At 42.9% G+C, this 25686-nt stretch overlaps 3 protein-coding genes and 1 long non-coding RNA gene across 5 annotated transcripts; 2 read left to right on the forward strand and 2 right to left on the reverse strand.

Moving 5' to 3' along the window:
• The first annotated feature begins 5481 nt into the window (after positions 1 to 5481).
• On the forward strand, positions 5482 to 6980 carry LOC115751013. The gene is made up of 2 exons (XM_030688716.2): positions 5482 to 6090; positions 6336 to 6980. Exons 1-2 carry the CDS (start codon positions 5728 to 5730, stop codon positions 6978 to 6980), a joined length of 1008 nt encoding a protein of 335 aa, XP_030544576.1. The 5' UTR covers positions 5482 to 5727.
• Positions 6981 to 9045: 2065 nt separating this feature from the next.
• Positions 9046 to 14505, reverse strand: LOC115750930 (serine hydroxymethyltransferase 7-like). The gene is made up of 4 exons (XM_030688597.2): positions 13151 to 14505; positions 12051 to 12456; positions 9662 to 9763; positions 9046 to 9488 (listed from the first exon to the last, which is right to left on the reverse strand). Exons 1-4 carry the CDS (start codon positions 14147 to 14149, stop codon positions 9265 to 9267), a joined length of 1731 nt encoding a protein of 576 aa, XP_030544457.1. The 5' UTR covers positions 14150 to 14505; the 3' UTR covers positions 9046 to 9264.
• Positions 14506 to 16297: 1792 nt separating this feature from the next.
• On the forward strand, positions 16298 to 19849 carry LOC115751087. The gene is made up of 3 exons (XR_004016578.2): positions 16298 to 16505; positions 16697 to 16884; positions 19351 to 19849. It is a non-coding gene; the product is annotated as an uncharacterized LOC115751087 (long non-coding RNA).
• Positions 19850 to 20526: 677 nt separating this feature from the next.
• On the reverse strand, positions 20527 to 24173 carry LOC115756511 (probable eukaryotic translation initiation factor 5-1). 2 transcript variants are annotated; one of them, XM_048273912.1, is made up of 3 exons: positions 24009 to 24173; positions 20838 to 22547; positions 20527 to 20806 (listed from the first exon to the last, which is right to left on the reverse strand). In XM_048273912.1, exon 2 carries the CDS (start codon positions 22215 to 22217, stop codon positions 20868 to 20870), a length of 1350 nt encoding a protein of 449 aa, XP_048129869.1. In that variant the 5' UTR covers positions 22218 to 22547; positions 24009 to 24173; the 3' UTR covers positions 20527 to 20806; positions 20838 to 20867. The 2 variants fall into 2 exon arrangements, with proteins under 2 accessions (XP_048129869.1, XP_048129870.1); XM_048273913.1 differs by having other exon boundaries at positions 20838 to 22538; positions 24009 to 24155.
• Between the last annotated feature and the right edge of the window lie 1513 nt (positions 24174 to 25686).

The raw sequence follows: 25686 nt of genomic DNA on the forward strand, positions 1-25686 counted from the left end.
TTTGATTAGTATGGTTATGAAGGGATACGATAAAGATTAGTCATGCTTCATGGTAATTAATTAACTATCCTAATTGATGCTGATGAGATGTTTTCTATAAAAAGATAAGTACATGATTATGGTACTGTATACAAGTCGATCTACAATCTAGTCATTAAGTGAAATATAGATTTTTACTGTTACTAGGTGCGCGGACATATCGTGGCTTTTGAAAAAAGAACGCGTGTACGGGCATTTTTTTTTTCTTAATGACCTTTGCAATGCTCATTGATGCACGCGTACACGGGCATATACAAGAACAATTTATGATACCCGCGGGAAAAATTATCAAAAAATTCTTATATTTATTGTATTTGTGTCATTTCAATCTTAAACTTTTTATTTGTTCCAATTGGGTCCTAAGCCTTGTCGACGATTTCCCAATACAGTCCATCCGACGAAGTTGGGATAGAAAATCATTGACGTGAATGATAGCCGTCTTACGTGGCACCGCCAGGGCTAACGTAGACATTTTTTGTAATTTTTTCAGCAGTTTTTGAATTTCTTTCTCTTTGTTTTTTTTTCTTTCCATCTTTTTTTTTTTCTCAACTATGGGCTGACAAGGGCCTCGGTGCCCTTGCCAAGATCCAAGTGAGGGGCTCGTGGCCCTCGCCCGAACCAAGTGAGAGTGCCGCAGCCATTGCTAGCCAACACATGAGGGTAGCGGCCCTCTCTTGGATCTGCATGAGGGTGCGGAGGCCCTTGCCCATATCCTTCCACAGTTGAGAAAGAAAAAGAAAGCAAAAAAAAAAAAAAAAAAAAGTCAATAAAAAGTTTAAAATTTAAAATTTTGTCTACATCAGCGCCACCCATACCCTTGTAAGACGGTAGGTGTCTATGTCGGTGATGTCCAACCTAAATTGACCGAATAGATTATATCAACAAATGGTCAAAAAGTTTAGAACTTAATTGACACAATTTAAAAATTAAGGACCCAATTAACACGAGTTTAATAGGTATAAGACCTTTTTGGTAAGCGTCGTAATACCCAAGAGTCGAGGGAAAACGGATTTGGTCGATTCGATATACATGAGATGAAGATCGTGGAAGTCTTAAAACCTGCGTTAATCCATCACTTTAATCTTACATCTTTTTTCAGGAGTTATCTAAGTTTGAAAAAGTTCGTTGCCATAGGCTTAGGCCTGCTCTTAACCCCTTCACGAGACTCGAAGGGTGTTCCGCTAAAATTTTTTTTTTTTTTGGTTAAGCGCGATTCACAGGTTATCCAAAAGTACTTGTTAATAGATCCTTATAAAAAAAGAATTAAATAAAAAATAAGAAGAAGAAGAAGAAGGAACAAAAAAGGACTTTGGAATGGTCCCCGAGACGAGCAATTCAAAAGCATAAATGCTTATAAATATGAAAACGAACCGGCCATGTCGAGAGGGCCAATCCACTCCCCGTGGAGTGACCTACATTGGAATTTAGGAGGTGACCAAGCGTGCAATTCTATCCATTCTTTTCCTTTGCATTCTCCTCGACATTTATTGCCGAGAGAGGCCTGGACCAAACCAGTCGTACCCATCATCTCCCACCTCACCGTCACAGTGCATCCTCATCGATCCCCTCATTAAGAGGAAAACGAAACATTCCTCTCCCCCTCCTCCCATGAACTTCGCCACTTGCTCATAATCCCCATGAGGGGGTGTCGATGCAATCGGAGTCGGGGACCCGATCGAGCCGCCCGTAGTGCTCGCTTAATAATTCGCGGGGGCCTTCAACATCAGAGGGTCCCTAGATCGCTCGCCCGACGCGCGAGCGTTCCGATTGAAATGTCCGGGGTGACCACTCATGTACCGCATCATCAAGCGGAAGGACGGTTGGAAACTAATAACTCCCGCTGATATATGCCATTCGATAGGTACCGCAAAATCTAAACTCGACAATCTTGAATGGTGCGTGGAAAGATGAGAAATCCGTCATTATGTTGTGCTAGCTGGTAAATTGACGTGCTACGGTGCGCAAATATCCTCTCTTGATCGGTTATCGGTGGAAACCAAATCTATCAAATCGGATCAATTATGTTGTAATGAATATCAGATCCTTTCGCAGCACACATGAAAAAGTGAAATTTTTTAATCATCTCACACGCATAGTCGATCGGTACAATCTTTTTGTATATTAAGAGCTATCACATCGTGCGATAACATAATCCGTACCCTTTGTTAGGTAAAAATACTTTGGAGGGATTGAGGCATCAAGAGCAATTTTACCCATGGAACGTTTCGAACGACAAGAAGAAAGGGTAAAAGACGAGATTCGTGCCGCGTTACCGAAACTTCGGGATCTTTGGTTTTGGACACATGCAATCATGGTACTTCGGATCGGTCCAACTCGGTGTTTTTTTCCTCTTTTTTTTTTTTTTAAAAAAAATTTCTTTTCACGGAGAATCCACCACGTACCACGTGGAGATTCATTCTGTCTTCAGGTATCCCAACATGCTGAGCCAATTTTGGATTCTCGAAAAGATCGGAAGATCACCGCATTTTGAGATGCTGCTGAATTCTTCTTCTTCTTCCTCTTCCTCTTCCTCTTTCTTCTTAGGGAAAACGGAATCATAAGGATCCTCCTGCTGAACTTCCGACGTCGTCTTACCTGTCGAATGAATAATCTTAAGGCTTGGGGACAAATCAAGATCAACAGATTCAGCTGCATAATCGTTGATGCGTGATGAAAAATTTTTATTGCCGACGGAGATAGAGGAGTAATTATAGATCGTTGATGCGTGATGAAGATTATTGTCTTTTAAGGAATTATTTGCCTCCCTATTATTGTTGCTGCCAAGTTTAGAACAAATATACGTGTAAGATATACACCAAAGCCGCAAAGGAATTGAGTTCAACAATTACTCGATTTTTCTCTTGGGATTTCGCGGGTGTATGAAAGGAGAAGAAGAGCTAGTTATGAAGAAAAAGGTCGTTATTTGAACAGTTGTTGTTGTTATGAATAGTGTGTGATTTGGTGCTATTTATAGACAACCAATCGACACATCTTTTAGAGATAAGTACCTTATCCCAATCATCACCACTTTTCATGTCAACCATAAATTTTTTTTTTCAATAACCAAGAGTCGCCTCTTTTCACGATAACGAACTATTTACGAAGTTACCAAACTAAGTCAACAACAAAACCATTTCTTAGGACTTCACAATCGAAAACTCGAAGAAATTACCCCGATCGATCTTAAACCTATTGTAAGAACGCCGGTTCAATACCAAATTTTTCAATTTGTCAATTTAGTTCCAAACGTTTACACGATCAAATATCGTTTATCCGACCAGCTCAAGTTTCATTATAACACGATTCTAATCGAGGTGCCATACATACCAAGCTCGAGCGTCTCCTCGACCCGAGTTGAAGCTGGAAATTCAAGACATAAATTAAGCTCGAATCGAGTTTCGAGCAACGGACATCAAGCTGAGCCTCGAGCTCAACATTGTATCGGCCGGATCAAGCATTGTTAGAGACCTCGAACGCCGTTCCTCCCGGAGAACGGAGATGCTCCCCTCGACCCGGAAAAATTCTGGTTTGCCTTCAATTTTAGAGGGAACCACCCTCCCCGGCCAGGGGGGGGGGATCTAGGGAAAATTTGGAAACCAATCCCTCTTTTTTACGAGTAAATTCCGTAGGAACAAACGCCGGATTAGGCAACAATCTTATCCGATAATTAGGAGAGAGCCCCCCTAAATCATAGACAAGGGCGTCCTAATCAATGCCTTTTGAAAAATAAATCAAAAAGAAAGAGGAAATTTGCTCCACCACCTCCTTCTTCATCTTCTTCTTCTTCTTCTTCACTTTCCAAATCCTCAAAAGACCAACATCCTCTCAAACGTCCCATTCTTCAAGAACCCACGAGTGACGCCGCCCCCCCACGACTGAAAAATATAATTGTTTCTTCATTCGTCGAACATTAAATCAAATTAAAATAAGTGGTGAGATCTCCTGGTCCCCCAAACCCCCAGCTAAGATATGAATGGCCGCATCTCTTTCATCATTATATTAAAAATCTTGTTAAAATCTGGAGTTGTCATTAAATTAAGATTAGAGAGCAGGATTTGCTCTTAATCAGCTCCCTACATTCTGTGTGTGTGTGGCCCTCGTTTGATTAATCTTACTAACTTGGATCAATCATTGAAGGCTCCCATTGGGTGCGCGGAAGACTAATCCATTTATGTACATATAGAGTAAAAGCTTTGAGGAGGAGGAAAGAAAAAGGCGGGGGTTTCGTATTTTCATTCGAATCAACGGCCGTTGGGGGTCCTTAGGAATGGACCCCTCCTTTTAAAGAAAGATTAGGAATTCGAGAACTCTAGGTTTGAATAATGATGCTCTCCCCCCGCAAAATCGTTTCTCGTAAGGTAATGAACGGCATCGCCCATTTGCTTTCGTGAAAAGCAAGTTTGAAAAGTATTTGCAATTGATCGTTTGTTATGTACAGAGAGGCCACTTAAGAATATGAAAAATAGAAAGGGTATCGCGAACGAAGAAAATAAGAAACGGGCAGACCAACGAGGATGTCCAGGGGAGGAGGAGGAGGAATGCCACGAATTTCAATGGAGTGGGGGGGGGATTTTGAGGAACAAAAGTCAGTTGCACGAGCTTTGGAGAAATCACAGAATCCGAGTCAAGGCGGTCAAACATTTTCCGTAAAGACCGACGATGAAACTAGGAAGGCTTAGGAATATGTCCAACCATGACCAGCACCAGCTGACTTCCCCCTTCTCTCTCTCTCTCTCTCTCCTCTACATATATAATATAATATAATATAATATAATATATATCAAATCTTTTTATTTAAGCTATTATTTTTTGGGCAGGCACGAATAAAATAGTAGGAGGGTTCTTGTTCCTTTGGAAAAAGGCATGGAAGGAGAAGAGAGGCCAAGGTGAAGGGTTGGAAAAAAGCACAAAATTGGAAGGGAGCTCCTGAAATTCTCTCCTCTCCTCTCCTATTTCTTTCCCCTCCAACCCTGAAATCTAGACTCCTAGCCTTGAACACCTCGACTGCATTAGTCTCTCGCTTTCCTCTCTGCGCGCCTCGTGAAATTCTCGTTACGGCGCGCGCCCCGTTCTTTCCTCGTCCATCGCTGTCGCGAAATTAACATGTTTTGCGACGAGCGCGACGCTTACACTGATTGCTCGTGCAATAATTTTTTTCAAGAATGAAATGTTAGGCATAGGAACGATTCCAAAATTAATTTTCAAGTAGAAATCAATTCTCCAAATTGTTTGTTTGTTTGTTTTTTTTTTTCTCCCCTCTCCTCCTTCTGTTCCATCTTTAGCCCTTTGTTTTTTTTTTTTTTCCTTTTGCTTTCTGCCCAATAAAGAAAGGGAAATGGCAAATTATTACCAGTCATCCTTTCCCCTCCATAGGAAACACCCATCATTGCCCCCAACCATCCTTTTCATCCTTACAAACTCCTCTCTCTCTCTCTCTCTCTCTCTCTGCTGTACTTTCTGTGTGTTGGGTGTGAAAATGGAGATATGGGTGTTTGAGCTTTCTAAAGATATGCACTCCTCCTTCTAAAGTCTCAAGCTTTTTCTCTTCTCCTCCTCTCAAAACCAGGCCCTCTCTTCCTCTTTTCACTCTCTCTCTCTTCACTTCTTCTTCTTCTTCTTCTTCTTCATCATCAATTCATCTTCCCAAGTCACAGTCTCTTTGCTCTTCCCTCTTCCATCTTTGTTTGCATGGATCCTTCGTCCACGAGCTCCGTCAATGGCTTCTACACGTTCCTCACCCGGGGGATCGACGACCTCGAGCGCAGCTACCTCGCCTCCCCCGGCGGGGCCATGTCGATCCAGTTCCTGCAGCGGGCGCTCGCCCTGCTCCGCTCCTTCCACTCCAGCCTCACCCTCCTCGTGCAGAAGCTCCACCTCCCCGCCGGCGACAAGTGGCTCGACGAGTACATGGACGAGAGCTCCAAGCTCTGGGACGCCTGCCACCTCCTCAAGTCCGGCGTCTCCGCCCTGGAGTCCTTCTACTCCTCCGCCATCGACATCGTCTCCTCCCTCGACCTCCACCGCCGCCTGTCCCCCCAGCTCTCTCGCCAGGTAAATCCAACAACAAAAAAATATATATATACATCCCAAATTATATTCTGCAACAGTTCCCTGTTTCGGCCGGTTCGTTGTGGACGCTGATCCTGCAAAATTTCGCACCGGCATCGGAGCACGACGCGACGCTCTGATCACTTTCGGATCGCGCGGGTGGCTCTGATCAATCGATGATCATCATCGCGATCATTGCCGTTTCAATCTGACTAAACATGACTCCGATTGATGGATCGATTGAACAGTTGACGCGGGCGATCGCGGCGTGCGGGAGGGAGGCGGCAGGGCTGGAGGAGGAGAACAGGGCGCTGGTGGAGGCCCGGATGGGGCAGCTGTCGCGGCTGCGGTTCGACGACCGCGCCGCCGGGGAGCCCCGGCTCAACGGATTCAACGGGTTCCGGGGCGTTCTGTACGCGATGCGGAACGTGAGCTCGCTCCTCCTCACGGTCCTCCTCTCGGGGCTGGTATACCACTGCCAGGAGCAGAGCTTCTTCTCCGCCCGGGCTTACGGCGGCGGGTGCGAGTACGAGCGGCCGTGCACGCTGTTCGGGTCGGGGATAATGATATCGGCGGCGCGGCTAGAGCAGACGATAGGGGAGGAGATGAACCGGAGGAGGGGGAACGGGAGGAGGGCGATGATAATGGTGGAGGAGTACAGGAGAGCGAGGGCGGGAATGGAGGAGATGAGGGGGTGTCTGGAAGGCGGGGCGGCGGGGGTGGGGGCGGAGGACGAGGACGGGGGAGGGATGAGGGAGAGGGTGGAGGAGGTGAGGGGGTGTTTGGGGGCGTTGAGGGACGGGGTGGAAGGGGTGGTCGGGCAGCTGGATGATTTCTTTGATGAGATCGCGGAAGGGAGGAAGAAGCTCTTGGATTTCTGCAGCCACAGATGATCAAATTTTTTTCGGTTTTGTTATTAGACATTATTAGATGAGGAGCAGGAGGAGGAACAAAAGGAGTGTGTGGATCGACATTTTTGAATAGGGTGGTGAAATCGGGGCACCAATCAAAAAAAAAAAAAAGAAGAAGAAGAAGAGGAGGTTTTACACAAGTAGAAAAGTTGCTAGGGGTGGTTGTACCTATTCTTTTTCCCTTTTCTAAGTTGCAACACTCTTGCAACTCTTGTTCTCTCTTTCTTTTCTTAAATTTTGTTCTTGTTTTAATCAATTTCCTTTCCTTAATCATTGTTCGCATTTTCCCTCGGATCATCTTCCTTTTTAGCTGGCTACTCAGATTTGAGATTCGCCGGCTTAAATTTTGAATAAAGGGTCCGACTCGAATAGTTTAAGGTGTAGAGAGATAGTATGCTTAAAGAATTTAGTCGGTGAAGAATTAAAATGGGAATGCATGCATGGCACTGGTCAACGTCTGTGTGTGTGTGTGTGTGGGGAGAACAGAACACAAGCAGAGATTTAGGAACACTGCCGCGATCTTGGTAGAAACGCAAATAGGCCACGAAAGAGAAAGAGAAAGATATACAGGAAACACGGGGCAATGATCCGAGGGGTCGGGAGCTTCCTTCTTTTGTCCTTCATGGATGGGAAATACACATGACATTACGGTCAAATTAAATATTTTTAATGGGGTTTGGTTTATTGGGGGAGTGATATCGCCTCGGCCGGTTCAGCTGCCATTTAATCGTGAGAGTGTCGCATCTTTCAGTTGCCAACAGAGAGCAGCTGTTATATAGCTGTGAAAAAGAAGAGGAGGGAGCAGGGGAAGGGACAGGGAGATTCCTGGGTGGGCTATGAGGGGAGTGCAACCTTTAATTATCGTCGGCATCAGACTTGAGCGCAGAAGCAGCAGCAAAAACAGCAGCTTCTTTTTGAGGGCTCTCTCTCTCTCTCTCTGTGGGAAGCTTTTTTGTCTGTTCCGGTTCTCTTCTCTTCCCTTTCCCTTCCCTTCCCTCCCCTTTGAAAACCCATGGAGCTTTGATTACCAAAAGCTCCTCAGCCCCCTCTTATCTCTCTCTCTCAGAACAACATTAGCAGCCAAATTTCTATTGCCCTTCTCATGGAAGGGTACGAGGGGTGGAATTGAAAAGTGAAGGAAAAGAAGAGCGGGTCGCTGTCCCAAAGACCTGGTTGGATCCTTAAGCGGTAACTCATGCATGCTTTTTGTCCTATGCCGGGAATTCATGCCTCCCCTCCCTTCAAGGGTTCCCCCCACTTAAACAGACTTCGCTTACTAAAACAAGCCACCTGAATATAATAATGATGATGATGATAATGTGGGTTGGGAGGTAAGAGAAAGATAAGTAAGAAAGAAACAGAGAGAGAGAGAGAGATAGAGAGAGCATAAAGGACAAACTTAGTGCCCAGAACCATAATTTGGGGTTTTTTGCCAAAATCATGCTTAGGTAAACAGAAACTTGGACAGGAACAATAAAAAGGGCACCGTCACTGTGAGTCTCTGTGACTGTCTCCCTCACCACACCAACCCATCATTCCATTCCCTTCCCCCACATCCTTTCCTGCTTTGCTCTCATATTTCCAAACAAATCAGCAAAAGCCAGAAGAAAAAGGGTAAAGCCAAACCCAAACACCCACCCACCCCAGCTGTCAAGAATCTCGTACAAGCCTTTTCCCCTTTTCTTCTTTCTTTTCTTTCACTCATTTAGCTCATGCAATAATGACTGGGAAGCACAATTAATTTCAGCAATAGAAAACAGAGTGCCTTTATAACAGAGTAAGGCCTCAACGATTTAAGCGAGAAGTTATATCCACACTCTGTATTCTGAGCGTCATTGTCATGGTAGTTATATCTCACCTAATGTGCATTTATTCTCAACCTCATTTAACTCGGAGCAAGCTAAGTCGCAGCTATATAGCTCACGCTGCAAGTCATACAAAATGTTCAGGAATTAGGCCTGATGAGATGACGACCAGAACTTCAACCATTAACCTAGCCCCCCTTCCAGAAATATGTCAGAAACACAGAACGCTGAGAAAAACAAAATGAAGAAAGATGCTTCCTAATGGTAATCATTCTTTGTGAAGAAATGAACAGGTTCAGACAGCGGTGTTCGATATTTCCACATAGTATAGAGATTAATTTTCTGTAAATATACACAGCAGACTAACATAATGCCAAAAATTGGGAAGAGCATTAGAGGGCATACAAGTGGAGGCGAACGGAGAAGTTCCACAACAAATGCCTCCAGCTGCCTTTTCAGAGTCAACTGTCGATTCCTGGCATAGCAAATTGGGAAGCAAATGCCTCAACTCGATTCCGCAGCTCAACAATGTCTTTGTTGTTCTGAAGACCCTTGAGGAAATCCCTCTGCGATTTTCCATGTTCCCTCCGCGCACCAATTGCTATTTGAGCCGCCCTCAGGAGAAAATCAGCTACCGTGTCGAAATCAGACTCTATACACCCTCTCGATGTCATGGCAGGAGTACCTATATAACAATAGATTTAAGTGTTCGCTTTTGATATCACGGCCACTATGAAGCTGAAATAGCAATGAGATCAATTCACAGAGTTAAATCTACTTTCAGTTTTAGTAACATGGACACACTCAGAATTCGGCTTATAAAAGCTCCATCACCATTTACAGTAGGTCGAAACTTACCAATTCTTGCTCCTCCTAGGGAAATTGCACCATTTTCACCAAATATAGCAGCTTTGTTGACACTAATGCGGCACATCTCACAGACCTTCTCATAATTCTTTCCTGAAAGAACAGTTATTTTGGTGAAAAGAAATTTATGGATGCAACTTTTTCCATTCAAAGCAATCTAATTGAAAGAAAAAAGGGGAACGGGGAAGAAAAAGGAACAAAAAAATCAATAACACGGCTTCAGAAGATAGATGCTCAGTTCCTAGGTTTTATATGTTTAAGGAAACAGATAAACAATATGAGCAAAAACGTGCATAAGGAACGGACAAGTGATATGAGCAAAAATATCGCATCCTATTCCACATCATCAGAACAAAGTTGCTTTACAAGAATAACTCATTCAATCAGATCTTTAGTTGCAGATGCCTACAGAAAGAGCTCAATTAGCACTTCTGTAACACAACAGAGACGTCTTAGCAACACGATTCACCCAATCCATATACTGACTACCAAAAACTAAAATTTCTTCAGACTTAAACATGATATGCATGAGCATCCGCCTTTGCATGTACACCACAACCTTAGGATCTGTTTGTTTCGCGAAAAATGAATGATTTGGAAAACATTTTCTTAAAAATGCTCACTTGCATTGTTTGAAAAAATTAATTAATTGAAAATATTTTTATTATTAACAAACAATTTATGTCAAAACATTTTCAAGAATGGTGAAAACATTTTTGTTCATTCATTTTACGTAAGCAATACAAGCAAGCATTTTTAGGAAAATGTTTTCTCAACGGTTCATTTCCTGCGAAACAAAGTATTGAGATTTTCCCTGTTAGACAAGCTCAGACACGTCTCTTAAATCTCACTGAATGCCCAGGTGCTACTCGTGCATCAAGCTAGTTCTTCAAAGGTTAACTCCAAATTAACATAAAAAAGATGCCAAACAAACAAGTGAAATTGGCTCACTGAACAACCACCACTTATCATTAGATTTGCATGAACTTAGTAAGATGAAATTGTTTTCCTTGTCACGACAACTGCATATATCTCTTAAATCTCGCTGAGTGCACAAATGCTATTCGTGAATCACACACTACTTCTTTCATGCAAGGTTACACAATTCAAATGTTACATCAAAAGGATTCCAAAAATCAAGTGAAATCGACTAACTGAAAGCAAGTGTGCTACCGATCAGATTTGCATGGCTAAACTAAGATGCCAAGATAATAACATCCCAAAAGTCACTGTTCATCTCAACAGGCATTTGAACCAGAACTGTTTTGGCTTTATAGAGCGCTCATACAGCTCAACTCAAGTAAGATCTCCAAGACTCCAAGAGATCTTATCTACATCCAGTTCTTACTGATGCCATAAACATATTTCTGAATACCAGTTTCTTCCGGTCTGTAACCAAGAAACTTTCATAAAAGATTTCCTTTCTGCTGTCTTAAATGTTCTTATGATTTTTTGGTCAGCCAAAGCTTCTATTTCAGAAGTATGTCAATAACGTTGCACTAGTCTAGCTTCACATCCCAATAATCATTTCAGACATGGAATAATCTAGCAAGTGCACATAAAATTATTGGCTCCTGATTTTACAGTATTAACCTTCTCTGATTATCCTCAGAGAGCCCCGCTGCTCAATCAGGTAACCACTTGTCCCCAAATAATTAAGAGCCACGAGGAGTTCTATTCAAAGTTTTGTCATGGTAAAATAGCAAAATGCATGGCTAGTAAATCTGTGGTTTATATGAAAAGCAGAGAACTCCAACACTCAAAACAGCATTTATTTGCTTCCATCACAGAAACAAGCCCTTGTTAATCTGCATTACATAAGCATTCAACGCTAGAAGAGTTAGGCTCTGAAAGATTGCTCCACATAGAAATGGCGATGCGAATTCTATGATTAACTATCCGTTAGAGCTATCAAAAAGCTGAAGTAAATTAGATAGAACATTAGCGAGCAGCAATCGCCAACATGAAGACCTTGAAAAAAAAAAAATTCAAAGGGGGTTTCACCATCTCAGAGAATACCTACTTGAGAGCTTCATCCATAGTAAAGCTAGTAATATATCCTAAAAAATGACTTACACATTCAGCAAAGAACTCTTCGGTTTCTCCTACAATGCATCTCATGATAAAAACGGCAGAAAAGCAACTCAATTAAAGAAGCACACGTCACAAGGGAAAAAAAATCAAATTAATAAACATTTCAATGACATTCCAGGATGTTCAGCAAAGTGCTAGCTCAAAAATAAGTATTCCTCCACTGATAGAGTTACTATATATGATGTTGCATGCATTCACACAGAGAGTGACAGCTTGAAATTCATTGCGTGCAAGGGGATGACAGGACAATAAACCTTGTAAAATATGGCAAAATTAACACCTCTACCTGATAGGCCAAGAGGAGTCAGGTCCCAGACCAACAAATGATTGTCCGTGCCTCCAGTCACCAACCGGCATTTTCTTCTCAACAATGCAGATGCTAAAGCTTGAGCATTTTTCTTCACCTGCTGGATATATGCTCTGTACTCGAGGCTAGCCACTTGTTTTAAGGCTATGGCAAGAGCAGCAATGTGATTGTTATGAGGGCCTCCTTGCGTTGTCGGATAAACAGAGAAGTTTATTCTTTCCTCGAAGTCATAATTGGCGGTATCATGACCATGACTAGACGACAAGCCTTGTTTCCTTAACTTTACACCTTTCCTGTAAAAGATTATACCTCCTCTAGGACCTCTGAGACTTTTGTGAGTTGTCGAGGTGACAATATCACAATAATCAAACGGACTTGCACATTCCTGCAAATGACAATGACCATCATGAGGATCAGAAAATGGAGATTTAAAAGTTGGAAAATGTTACATTATTCAAAACATAAGGCGTTGTATGCGGAGGCATATTAAGAATCACGGAAATTTCAGTAACGGTTATAGTATGGACAATAGTGCCATAAAAGAGTCCATCCAACCACTACGAACAGAAGATTCCAAATAAATAAAAAGCAGCACCATCTCCAAGTACCTCCATTAAAAGATAAAGCTTGTCTTATTCAAATTTCGTCGATTATAGAACAATTAAAACAGACCCTGGACTTGAGGGGTTGTGACTTGCAACCACGGATACATGGCAATGGTGCTACACGAATAGTTGTCGAACTTCACGTGCCTGTCCACGCGCATACACGCAAACAAGCGGCTATATGAATGCACTTGAACTCGAATTATGGGCGTATATCATTAGCAAACACCTAAAATTAAGGCATAAGAAAAAAATTACATCATAAAACAAGCATGTAGAGTGATAGTGTTAGTTATGCTCACAATCCAACCAATCCCTCATAAATTACTTCAGACAACACGATAAAACGATGATACCAAAGACAGAAAGAAATCACGGGTTACATCTAGGAGAAGTTACATCCGCTATCTTCGACTCCAAGAAAAAGATCTCATAAAGATGGTTGGGGGGTTTTGGGGTTGGGGGGGTTCTAACCTTTGCTGCCACGAGACCACTGATGTGCGCCATATCACACATGAGAACAGACCCACACTTATCTGCTACTTGCCTAAACCTTGCGTAATCCCACTCTCGAGGGTACGCACTCCCACCACAAATCAGTATCTTTGGTCTGTAATCGAGAGCCTTCTCCTCTAGCTTATCATAATCCACATACCCCGTCTGTGGATTGACCTTGTAAGGAAAAGTCTCAAAGAATATGGAAGCAGCAGAAACCTTTTTCCCGCTCGGCGCATAATAACCGTGGCTCAGGTGACCACCGGAAGGCGAGTCCAAACCCATTATCCGATCCCCCGGAAGCAAAAGACCGGTGTAGACCGCAAAGTTGGCGGAGGTACACGAATAAGGCTGCACATTCACACCCCATTTATCCGAATCTAAATGGAACGCCTCCAATGCACGCTTGTAGCAGAGGAACTCGATTTGATCAATATGCTCATTGCCCGTGTAATTTCTAGATCCGGGCATCCCCTCCGAATACTTGTTCGTCAAATGACTGCCTAGAGCTTCCATTACCGCCTTACACACGAAATTCTCGGAAGCAATCAGTTCGATACCTTTACACTGCCTCTGCTTTTCCTTCTCCATGATGTCGTGAATTTCCGGGTCGGCCACGGACAGAGCCTGGTTCCCCCACGCCTTGACGGCGGCTCGCCGGGCCTCGACCCCCTGTTCGACCGCAATCCGCTTGGCTCCGTTCGAATTCGGCAACAATTGCCCGTCCCTCTGCCGTTTCAAGCACATCGAGTGCCCCAGAATCCTAAACTCCTCCTCCTCGCTCGATTCCTCCTCATCGCTCTCCCTGGACCGGTCATTCTTCGGCTCGAGCAACTGCAGCGGGATCGAGCTCGACGAGCTGCGATGGCTCGCGCCAAGCTGTCCAGAAATAGCATCGCCAGGGTTCAAAGGAGCCGGCGTCGACGAGCGAGAGCGGAACGCCAGGGAGAGACCGGACTGACAATCAGAGAAATCCATGCAAACGAATCCACAAGGAATCGCAAGGGCTTTCGGTCTTCCACGACGACGACGATCAGGGACAGGAAACTGGGGAAGAGTTGGCGAGACGCTTTACGGGTAGGTGTAGCAACAACAGAAACATCGACAACAATTCCTGAAGAAGGCACAGCGGAAAAAGCGAAGCCTTGGCTGGTGATTCGATGAGCTCGCAGCTGATGCTTCCATGTAAAAAATTTGGGATTTTTTCTTCAGAAATCCCCTACCAAAATTGGGAATGAACGATGAGACGGGGTGCTTGCGAGAACGATAGATACGTGTTTTGACGGAGACTGGCTGATGAAGGGAGGGGATGAACGCAGACGCGATTGCGGGCGATGCGGGGGAACGGGGGGAAGCACAGAGCGCGTGAGGGGCGAAGGGGATGACCGGCTATAGGCAGTAGCGTGGGGGGTGGTCCCCAGTGGTAGGACACGTGGCGGGAGCGCGTTGGCGGTCGGACACTTGGGGGAGAAGCTTCGGACAATGTCGACACGAAGAGCGTCTAGGTACACGCGTTTACCTCAAAAAGGACGGCAATCGTTGAACAACGACTTAGGAACGGGCTTTTCCCCCGGAGGGTCATAATTGTCTTTTTAATCCGGGATCACATGTTTAAGACGGATCGTGTAGTTATAGTTTAAACCCCTACATTGTATAACAGAAGCGAGATTTTGATTCTGCCTACAATGTTCTTCAATGAAGTTGTAGGTTTTTTTTTGGTTTTGTGGATCTTGAGATATAGAGTTGGATTGGGCATGGGAAGTTGCAATTTTATGTTGGATTTACTGCTTTTGCTTTTACCCCAATTGCGAGTTTCTATCATTGGTTACTTTTATTGTGGCCGCCGTTTTCATGATCTTTAACATCATTACTATCTCCATCACCATTTTTGCTGTTTCGCCAACGTAACACGGCTATAAACGATAAATCATGTTATTTGTCGCGACTTTAGCAACGATTACGCAATAATCGGGATTGACAAACTGCGCGGTCATGTAATTCGTCGTGATCTCGATTTTTTTGCATGTATGCTTATTTTCACTAAATTTTCTATTGTGATTGCTGGATTGCGATCAACTTTCGTAATGATTATGCAATGATTAGGATCGGCGAATCCGATTATCACGTCATTTGTCGCGACTTTAGTAACGGCTACGCAATAATCGGGATCGACAAATCTGGCAATCATGTAATTCGTCGTGATCCCGATTTTGCTGCATGTATGCTTATTTTCGCTAAATTTTCTGTTGTGATTGCGTGACTACGATCAACTTTCGTAACGGTTATGCAATGATCGGGATCGGCGAATCCGATTATCATGTCATTTGTCGTGGCTTTAGTAATGGCATTGGGGAATTCGGCAATCATGTCATTTTGTCACGATCCCGATTTTGCTGCAAGTCTACTTATTTTCACTAAATTTTCTCTCGTGATTGCGTCAACACAATCACGTCATTTGTCGCGACTTTAGTAACGACTATGCAATAATCGGGATTGGAGAATTCGACAATCATGTCATTTTGTTGCGATCCCGATTTTCTTGCACATCTGCTTATTTTCGCTACATTTTCTACCGTGATTATGTTAATACGATCACGTCATTTGTTGCAACTTCATGAACGCCTATGTATTAATTATGATCGGCGAATCGGGCGATCATGTTATTTGTCATGGTCCTAATTTTGCTGCACATGTGCTTATTTTGGTTAAATATTCCATCTTAATTGTGTCGATACGATTATATCTTTTATCGCGACTTTAATAATAACTATGCAATAATCATGATTGGCGAATCTGGCATTCACGTCTTTTGTCGCGATCCTGATTTTGCTGCACACCTGTGTATTTTCGCTAAATTTCTGTCGTGATTATGTCATTGCAATGATGTCATTTATCGCAACTTTAGTGATGGGCTGTGCAATTTGATGTGAAATACTGAAATGTGGAATCCTCGGCTAGAGATGATCTCGCTAAACAAAACAAACTAGAGATGATCTTGCAAGGTGGAGTACACGTCACGGAAACCTCAAAATTCGAGCCCAAGATGCCGGTTCTTAGTCCGGTCCGGTCCGATTCACAAGCCGAACCGAATGCCCCGGAGAGCCTTCATGTCAGACCCGGTCTGCCACTTCTTCCCGTAAGCAAAGCTGAAAGGCAGAGTCTCAACGTTTCCAAATCTTCCTGCTTGAGATTGCTTCGTTATTGTCCATGGAAGAACCGCCATCTTCTTCTTCGACGACCGCACTGCATCCTCTTTCTTACTGGGATTGCCTCCACCTGTTTATTCTCCGTCCGTTTCTCGCCATCTCCTTCGTCTTCTGCTTCATTCTTCTCGGTATTTCAATTACTCCCCCTTCTGAACTCAATCGTGATTTCTGCGAAGTCCTTCGATTTATTTTTCTTCTTCTGTGTCGTTAACATCGTGTGAGCTTTTGATGTACTTTTTCTATGCATTCGCGATGATTCTTTGAATTGTGTTGTTCTGGTGAGGTGGATTTTTTTTTATGTGGGTCTTCGATTCTGTAGGTTGGGTTTTGGCTTGGAAGCTAGTTCTGGTTCATGTTCCTCTGGTTCAGGAGATCTTCGGCCTCCGGAAGAAGACCGTCAATCCGAAGCCTCCGACTCGCCATCGGTTTTCCAAGTTCTACAGTAGCATGAATCGTGATCCCCAACACTCTTGACTCTAAAGAGCCGATTTGAGATCGTTCATCCAGGTTAGGCATTGCAACCTCTAATGGCGAACCTTAAGATGGTAATTTTGCATCTGTTGGGGCTGTCTGACTCCAAATGGATTGTGATGTGTTTTGGTTTATCTTTTTGGTATACTTGAAGACTTTGGTGCTTCAATTAGCTGATTTACAAGGAAATTTTCAAAGGTTCGACCTTTTGTGAAATAATGTATAGCTTGTCTCTGATGCAAGATATCCATGACAAGTGGATTATCTAGGAAGTATAGACACCGTTGACGCGGATAGTAAGTTTGGATTGGACTTGTGCTAAGGATCCTTGTGAGTATCTTCGAGTCAAAGTCAATCCGTTGATCTTCCAGTGAATTAAGCTAGTATGGTAGTACAGCATTGCATGATGAGAGGCTAGGGACCAGACTCTTCTTCTGTAGTTTGTACGAAGCAAAAGCTTTTGCTAATTCGGAACTTGTGTGAGGGCTGCTTATCTGTCTTGTTTATGCTTTTGTCAAGGACTCTTGAGAGTTTCCTGCCCTAGTCAATCGGTTCAATCAAAGATTTTACATGTATGTGACACGTGCCGAGGTTTTCGAGGCACTTGGCAAACTAGGGTTTCCTAAGGTTGTCTAGGGCTCTCTAGGATATTCTCAAGAGCGGGTGATAGTGTGATTGTCCCTCTCTCTAGAAGCTTCCTATTTATTGTCGGTGGTTAGGTGGATGGGAGATGCGATCTTAGCCATTGGATCGAATATAGATCAACGGTTGTAATCTGAGACCTTCTACTATATAAAGAGTTATTCTCATTTTCATTTGATCATCACGAGAAAGAATACAAAATCATTCTTCCCAGAGTTTCTGTCTAGAACTTCCGATACAAAGGCTAAGAGCTTAGGCACTCCAACGATACAAAGGAAGCCTAAGTCCTCACATCTCCACACGTAACATATGCATACACGTGACATATGCATCGTTTTGGTTGAAGATTATGAAGCTGTTTAATTTGTTTTAAGCAAATGGCTTTTTTAGGGTCGTAATCTTTAATGAGGTTCAGAGGTGACAGTTTCATCGACGGGATTGGGACTGACTGTCTTGTTACTGCAAAGACATGATTTTGTCAAGGGGAAAGATGACAGACTTTATTCGATAATCAGATTATGTTCTGCCCGACTTGATGGTTTACGTAGCCTGCTGCGATACTAGAGGCCTTATAATTAACATTTTGTTGGAACATAATGTGATTTGTGAAGGACATACCATTTCTTCTGCTTGATATATCTTAAAATTACTGAAAGGTTCACAGTTCTTGACATGTCAGAGGACCTGCTCCCTTACTCAGCAAAATTCATTCAATATTCATGGCATCAAAAGCAAAACAGTTTCTACTGAAATATAGTAAGAAAACGAAAGGACAAAAGATCAAGATTTCAAAGTAAGGCAGCAGAAGCCAGCAGCTTTGTACGTAAGGGTTTCTGCTAAAAAAAACTGGAAAACTTTGTTTGCATCACTCTTTCTTCTTCTCCTTCTGGCTTTTTTCCTCCTGGACAACCTAAATTTCTCCTCTACATCCACATTAACCAAACCTGGTTACTGGATCAAGAAAATCGTCTTTCTTGCTCCTCATTAACCATCTGAGATCTTATGTCTTCATTTCTTTTTAATCACCTAGCCAAGAAATGAAAGACTGAAAAGTTGCTTTGCATCACTTTATCTACCTCAAACATGCAAAGTTTGCCCCTTATGAAAACAACTTACAACTCTTATCTGTTACCATATTTCACAAATGAGATGAGTACATGTATAAAGCTGAGATACCAACACGACACTTGACTTGTGTTAAGTCAAGATCACCGCTGCATGGTCTATTTAACTTGCTGAAGAGATGGCTTAAGGTGCATGCCATATATCTAATGCTCAAGTGTGAACACGTCTTACATTTATCAAACAACTTGCCATTGGTGGCAATACAAGATGGTGCTATGCCATAGGAAAGCCTAAATTTTTTTTTCTTCTCTATAAGATGGACATATAGTAATGCTGGCGTCCTCAAGATCTTTTGACAAATTTCCGCGTCATGCTTTCTGTGAGGGCTATTTTCTCCTTCTATCCCTCATTGCAAGTTTTAGCGCATGTAACTATGGACTATTACAGATCTTCTGGTTGTTTATCATGAACTTGAATAGCTTTCGGATAACGTTCAGAGAATGATGTAAGTGTTTTGATGTAAATTGTTCCTTCTCGTTGGCTGTGAGAGCTTCACTTGAAGATATTATTGCCAAACGTCAGAATCAGACTGTTGTTGATAACATTTTAGTTCCTCCATGCCATGTGAATGCTGGATTTTTCCATGATTGGTTGCGTTCGTATAGAAAGTTCCCATCCGCTCTAGCTGCTACGGTATCTGTTAAATTTTTCTGCTCAAGAAGACGCTGAAGACAAAGTGCCTAGTTTTGCATATTCATTCTGCACATACCAACTGTTGGGTATTCTTTGTTACAGATAGATCGAGCAACTCTTGGATGAGGGGGGCAATCGAGCTTGTAAGGTCTCACTATGTTTGACAAGCATGAGGAACCTCAGAAGTGTGTGCTGGAGACATGCTGATATTCCACACCCAATCTTTAATGGTGTCAATATGTCCGGAAGGTCGAAGATCATCCAGTTCGAAGATTAGTAGTCTTGATACATTAGAGGTGTAACCATTCATTCTGTGCGTATTCAGCTCCATCTCGTCAGTGTTTTTACTCATTTAGTGCGTATCCTGTTCCATCTCTTATCCAGTCCAAATTACACGGAGTTTATGTGCGAGCAGTATGGCCAGCGTTTTTAAGCAGTAGGCATGTTGAATGAACAAATTTTTCAGCTTCGACGCCATAGCTAGTACCTGGTGCTTGTCTTGCTACAATTTGATTGGTACCTTCCGAGCCATAAATGCTCAAAATCGCAAAAGGTAAAGGTGCTTAGCTGGAATCTCATTTTAAATGCTATTTTGGTTCAATTGGTCGAGGTCATTACGGTCACACCTAGCGACATCAAAGTCGTGTAGAAGGAAACGTGCCCAGCTCGTTCATTATCTCCTTTTGACTGCATAAACTGTTTCAGAACGAAATTCCACAACCAGCAGAAACCCTTCGAATCCAAAAATGCGACAATTGCCGGAAAAGGAACATATCAAACCTTAGGCTGTACTAAAAGAATCGGGGCTTTGGACACTCGATCGAGAAGGGCAAAAGGGAGTCGAGATTTGAATATCGTAACAAATTCATCTCTGCGACTCATCATCCCAATTTACATCTCACGGCTTCCATAGACCCTCCAAATTCAATACCTTCGTCATTCATAAAGGGCGTTATCTCTCTGCTGGGAGTAGCGTCGTTTTTCAAATGTGCTTCGTCAACAGGCCCGGGCCTTTGACCCCCCACAAAAAAAAGGGGGGGCCCGGTTTATCTGTGGTGTAATGGCATCCCATCCTCTGCTCTTATCATTAAGACTTTGTTCACAAAGCTTTCAATTGGGATTTGCTAACCTCACATCTCTACAGCTACTCAAACTGGAGAGTGATAGCTATGAATCTACTACTCACTCCAGTACGGAAGGTTACTCTTTTCCCAGGCAAGGAGGAGTAACCAAAAAGACATTCACCAGACTCATCAGGTAAGAGGACACACGGAGTCCCAAACAATCGCAGCCACCACAACTTTTAGGTAAGCGATCTCGGAACATCAACTGAAGTCTCAAGCCAATACAATAAGGTTCCAACAGATCAAATGCCACGACAAAAGAGACCTTCAAAGGTACTGGACTCCAACGACCTGAGATAAACGCAAAGCAAACCAAGAGGCTCGCGACAGGGAAGATGAACAAGCCCTCCGTCACTGCCTCTCCCTCTTATTATAAACCAAGAGAGACATGATTACACCACTGCTAAAAAGCCAAACACAGAATATCACAAGCATCAGTCAACACTATCTTTCATGCTACCAGCAGCAGCTGAAGCGTGCGCGCAGGCTTCACCATCACTCTTCTTCGGACTCGGACTCAGCATTCTGAAGCCACTCGATGAAAGGTTTCACATTCTTCCAAATTGAAGAAGCTTTGTTCCCACCAGCCAGACCCTTCTGATACCATTCCATTATGAACTCCTCCTCAAGCACATCACCATCATACAGGAACTTCAGAACCAGCGCTACCTCTTTCGTGACCTCCTGACCTGCCTGTCCACAGAAAGACTCGATAGCCTGCAGCAGAACCATCTGTGATCCATCCTCCTCAGCGGCAGCTGCCAGATAACTCTTCTTTTTGGTCACTTCCTTTGCAAACCCCTTCTCAACACCATTAAAGAGAGCCAGGAATAAAGCATCCATGATCTCTTTCGGGGTCCCGGAGAGGGATTTCAAAAATGATTTCAGCTTGCTAGATGAGGGGCCCTTTCTCAGGAATTCCTTAATCTCATCAACAAGACTATCCTCAGTCTCAGCCATTACAGTGCCATTGCCATGCGCTTTGGTTTCTGATTTTGCAGCTTCTTCGGGCGGCTTCTTTGTCGACTTTGATTTCTCCTCATTGGTGGAGAGCATGACCATGTCCGCAGTAGCAGAACTCAGCTGCTCCTGGATGCGCTGCCGGGCTGCCTCTAATGATGTGTCAGTTTGCCACTGCACGTCGTCGTCGTCGTCGTCGTCAGCAGCAGCATGATGATCATTCTCATCGGCCTGGCTGCCTGGTGGAGAGTGCTCCTCATCAGACAGGTTTTTCTTCTTAGTTGATGCACCTTTTGAAGCATCCTTGGAAGTTGCAGAAGCCTTTTTCTTTGCCACCTCCTTTTTCAATTTCTTCTGCTCCTCATCTGCTGCCTCCCCCTCTTTGAGCCTCTCTTTCTCAGCCCTCCTCATAGCCTTCTTGTCTTTTGATGACTTCTTCTGCTCAGGCGGATTTTTCAGTATAAATGTGGTCAGCTTGTCCCTCATATCAACATCTGACAAAAACCCACATGCAGCACATTTCAGTGTGATCATCTGGGTCTTTGTAATTATAATCTCAGTTTCAGGATTCCCACAACCATAGCACTGAACATACTTCTTAATAAAGTTCTCCAGTAAGCCGGCGAGCTTGGGAGTATCATGGGCTCCATTAACAAGTGAAATTCCAGTCTTCTCATCAAATTTTGATTGAGCACCAAGCTCGCAACCAAAATACTTTGTGGTGTAAGAAGCAGGTCTGCCCAGTGCCTTTGCAATCTCAACCATGTTGACCACATTTGTCTTGATGCCATTGCCTCTACCCTCTATCTTTGTTATCATTTTTGGCATCTTATACCTGTAAAAGGCATCATCACGGTTGGAAGCACCAATATTTTGGAGGGCCATCTTGTCGCAGCAGCGCAAAGTCACGAATCTATATCAGAAGGAACAAAAGGTAACGGCAGCTTTATCTGTAATGGCAAAATTCTCTTCAGATGTAAGAGGTCGCATACACCCACAACCTAGAAAGTCACTCCTGCAGCTCTCAATGGCTCCAAGATGCATGCATCCAACAATTTCAGATCGATGTATGTTCTTTTTTCTAGACGTAGGACAGTACTCCCCAAGTAATCCAAGTGATGACAGAAAAAGTGAGGCCGGTTCAGACATAAAAGAAGCTTCGAACTGAGGACCCTCCACTTTGACAGGCCAAGCGTCGCAGATTGACTGCACCAACTTCATGCAGGTAAACAAGACAAAAATTTAGGAGATCACCAATTTATCAATGACAGAACTCATCAAAAGTAAATAAAGCACAGATATGAACATGCAACAAAGTATCTGAAATTCTTTCGACGAGACTGTAATTGTTGAGTCAAATACAGCAGAAGCAGTTTCAAGACAACAATAAAATACAGCAAAGACAGTTGAAACAACATTAAACATCCTAGATGTTTGATAGACGGTGATTCCACCAGCTCAAACCACCAGCTCAAGCCAAGTCATAAAACCAGCAAGCAGTTTTTTTCTTCTCTTTGGCCGTAAACCAACAAGCAGTTGACATAGGTCCACAACAAGTACTACTTTTCACACACTTCAACACCCCACATCAACCATAGTTCGGGCACAGCATCTCACACCCAGCCAGTAACAACATTCTTCATTAATTTCATATCAAAGAAAAGTGATGGGTCTATATCTATGTAAAATTAATATCACCATTCCACAAATGCATTTCTTCATGCCAGAAGTTTCTCTATCATTCAAATTTCACTTTCCATGATTGCAAACAAACGAAAGGCCTCCGCAAATCAAATATAACATAACGGATGCTCTCGTATATCTTTCAATATTTGCAGAACATGAAGTTCTATTTATCAATGACCGATATTTGTGACTCTTAACTGATTCGGAGTTCCACAAATGGCAAGCTTTTGCAGATAATGCAAACAACTTGGTGTAATGAAAAATACTATGCCCTTAATAACTCGAATCTTTCCTGCAAAAGCCATGTCAGTGTTCTTAAAATGTGGTGAGATGCAAGGTGTCTCTTAAACAATAACATGAGAGTGTTTGCGAGATTAAATCGCATATGTGAATTCACTCATTAAAACAAAAGCTAGACACATTCCTTGGATATCCAAATATCTAAGCAATCACGGAAATCAAAACAAACGTAGATTAAGACAGTGCAGAATATAAGACCTGCAACAGATTCAAATACATATAGACAACAAAATCAACAAGCCATATCAGCCCAAGGCACACACGATCCACCTAATCCCAAACAGCAAGGCTTAGCTCCGTCTAAGAACGAACAAGACCAAAATCAATCAGAAAAGAACCATCTCTCAAATACTAGAAACAAACAAAAATCCACACCATTAGCCGATCATCATACACAACAAATCCGGCTAAAATCAAATCAGTTTCCCGATCGTCAACAATCAATCGAGGTTCGACCAAACCGCAACCGGAAACAGCATCGCACATCCAAAACCGCCAAGAAACCTCTCGATTCCCAAGGATAAATGCCAGATCTAACAAGAAACAGATAAATCGCGCTCCGACGAGCTGAACCAACCATCCCAATCGCGAAAGGGACAATAGCGGCACAATCAAATCCAACGATCGGTCGATCAACGATCGCTACACCAGAATCAGCAATCGTATAAGAGGAGAAACCGAGCACGATACCTTATTTGTCAATGGAGAGAATTCGTCGTCGACCACTTCTTGTTTCTGTGCTTCGCGTCAGGCAGGTGTGGCTGGGTTGTGAATTTCGAGGCTCCGCAGAAAGAGCATGAGGCCGAATTTATATAGGAGGCGCGAGAGTCATTAGGGCAAACTCATCCTCCCCACGAATAAAATAGAAAATAAATAAATAAATATAATCCGACCGACTTCCTAATTCCTAATTCCATTTAGGAAACGAGTATCTGCCATTTAGGATGGATAAATTTACGATTATGCCCCTACTGGATCTATATCCTTCGTTTCTGTTCGGGGGCTTTCTTGGCATTTCGTTCCGTTGTAGATATGGTTCGAGCTGGTCCACGAAAATCATGATGAGTTAGAAAGGTCTAATATTCTCCTGTGAAGGGTTCGTTGCCTAACATTTTTTCGACAAATTAATCAATACATATCGTAATTTCTTTTTTTTATCAGTATTATAATCCATACCCAACTCGGATATTAATCATTCTAATTTCTTTTTTTTTTTTCACTTGACCAACCATTAACGGCGACTTTAATTTCATTATCTAGGCAAAAGAAGTTCTTTTCGATGCAACAAATCCAAAGACGGTACTGGAAAAATAGTTGATAAATTTAATTAGAAGGCGATTCCAATTACTTTTAGTAAATAGTTACGTAGCAAATGATGTTTTAAAAAACAAAAAAAAAGGCTATGGTAGAATCCACAATTACGTTACGTAGAAATCCAACGTCGTCACTGATCATATTTTCATCTTTAATTGCGCCTGTAATCGTTTTGGGTTGGGCTCTCCGGAACCTACCAATCAACAAGGGGGGCATCAAGTTGAAATATCTCGGTGCCATGTAATTTCCTAATTATTACTTGCTGGTATGGCGAAGGGACGGAGATATTCAGAGGAAAGTGGCCAAAAGCATACGCTGAGGAAATGGGATCTAGAAGCCTCCAGCTATCTATCTTTGATTGAACAGGGCAAGGCATTGGCATTATTGGAAGAGAAACAACACCTTGTAAAAAGAAATACCAAACGATTACATCTTTAATTTTCGCCCCTCGACTTTAGTTGGTCCACGCCGCGCTAGCTCGTTTCAGATCAGCAACGCAGATTACACATGCACGTAATTGTCTCATTCTGCATGTATTTTTACATGTATATTAAGGTTTGCATTTGATTTATATTTCTCGAGGGACTTTGGGCCTTGAAAGCCCTTTGAGAAAACCTTGAGATGTTTGGCAAATCTTTTCAATGAGCATTTGACAAATACAAGTCTTGAGAAGGCTGAAAGCTCGGCTGAGCATTGAGCTTTCAGCATTTTCCAGAATATTGAAGGCCCCATTAATGAAAAATAGTGAGCTGCCTATTTTGCTCTCAAAACCTTACTCAAAATTCAAAATTTCCCCCCTTTTAAAAAGTGAAACCCTAGATCTATTGTTCAACTTCCTTCTTGAGCGAGGTCGGCGAGGACAAATTTGGCTAGCGAAAGGCGGCGTCGCACGACCCAAGCAACCGTCACTGGAGGGTGCCTTGATCCCATGTGACCTCGATCAACGGCAGCCAGCTACCCGAGCCCTTCGCCGGTCTACAAAGGCTTTTGATTTTTTGCAATAAAAAAAAAAAGAAATATCCAGCCAAATCCCTTTGTAAATTTTTTTTTTCCA

Source organism: Rhodamnia argentea, chromosome 2, assembly GCF_020921035.1.
Source record: "Rhodamnia argentea isolate NSW1041297 chromosome 2, ASM2092103v1, whole genome shotgun sequence".
Lineage (NCBI taxonomy): Eukaryota > Viridiplantae > Streptophyta > Magnoliopsida > Myrtales > Myrtaceae > Rhodamnia > Rhodamnia argentea.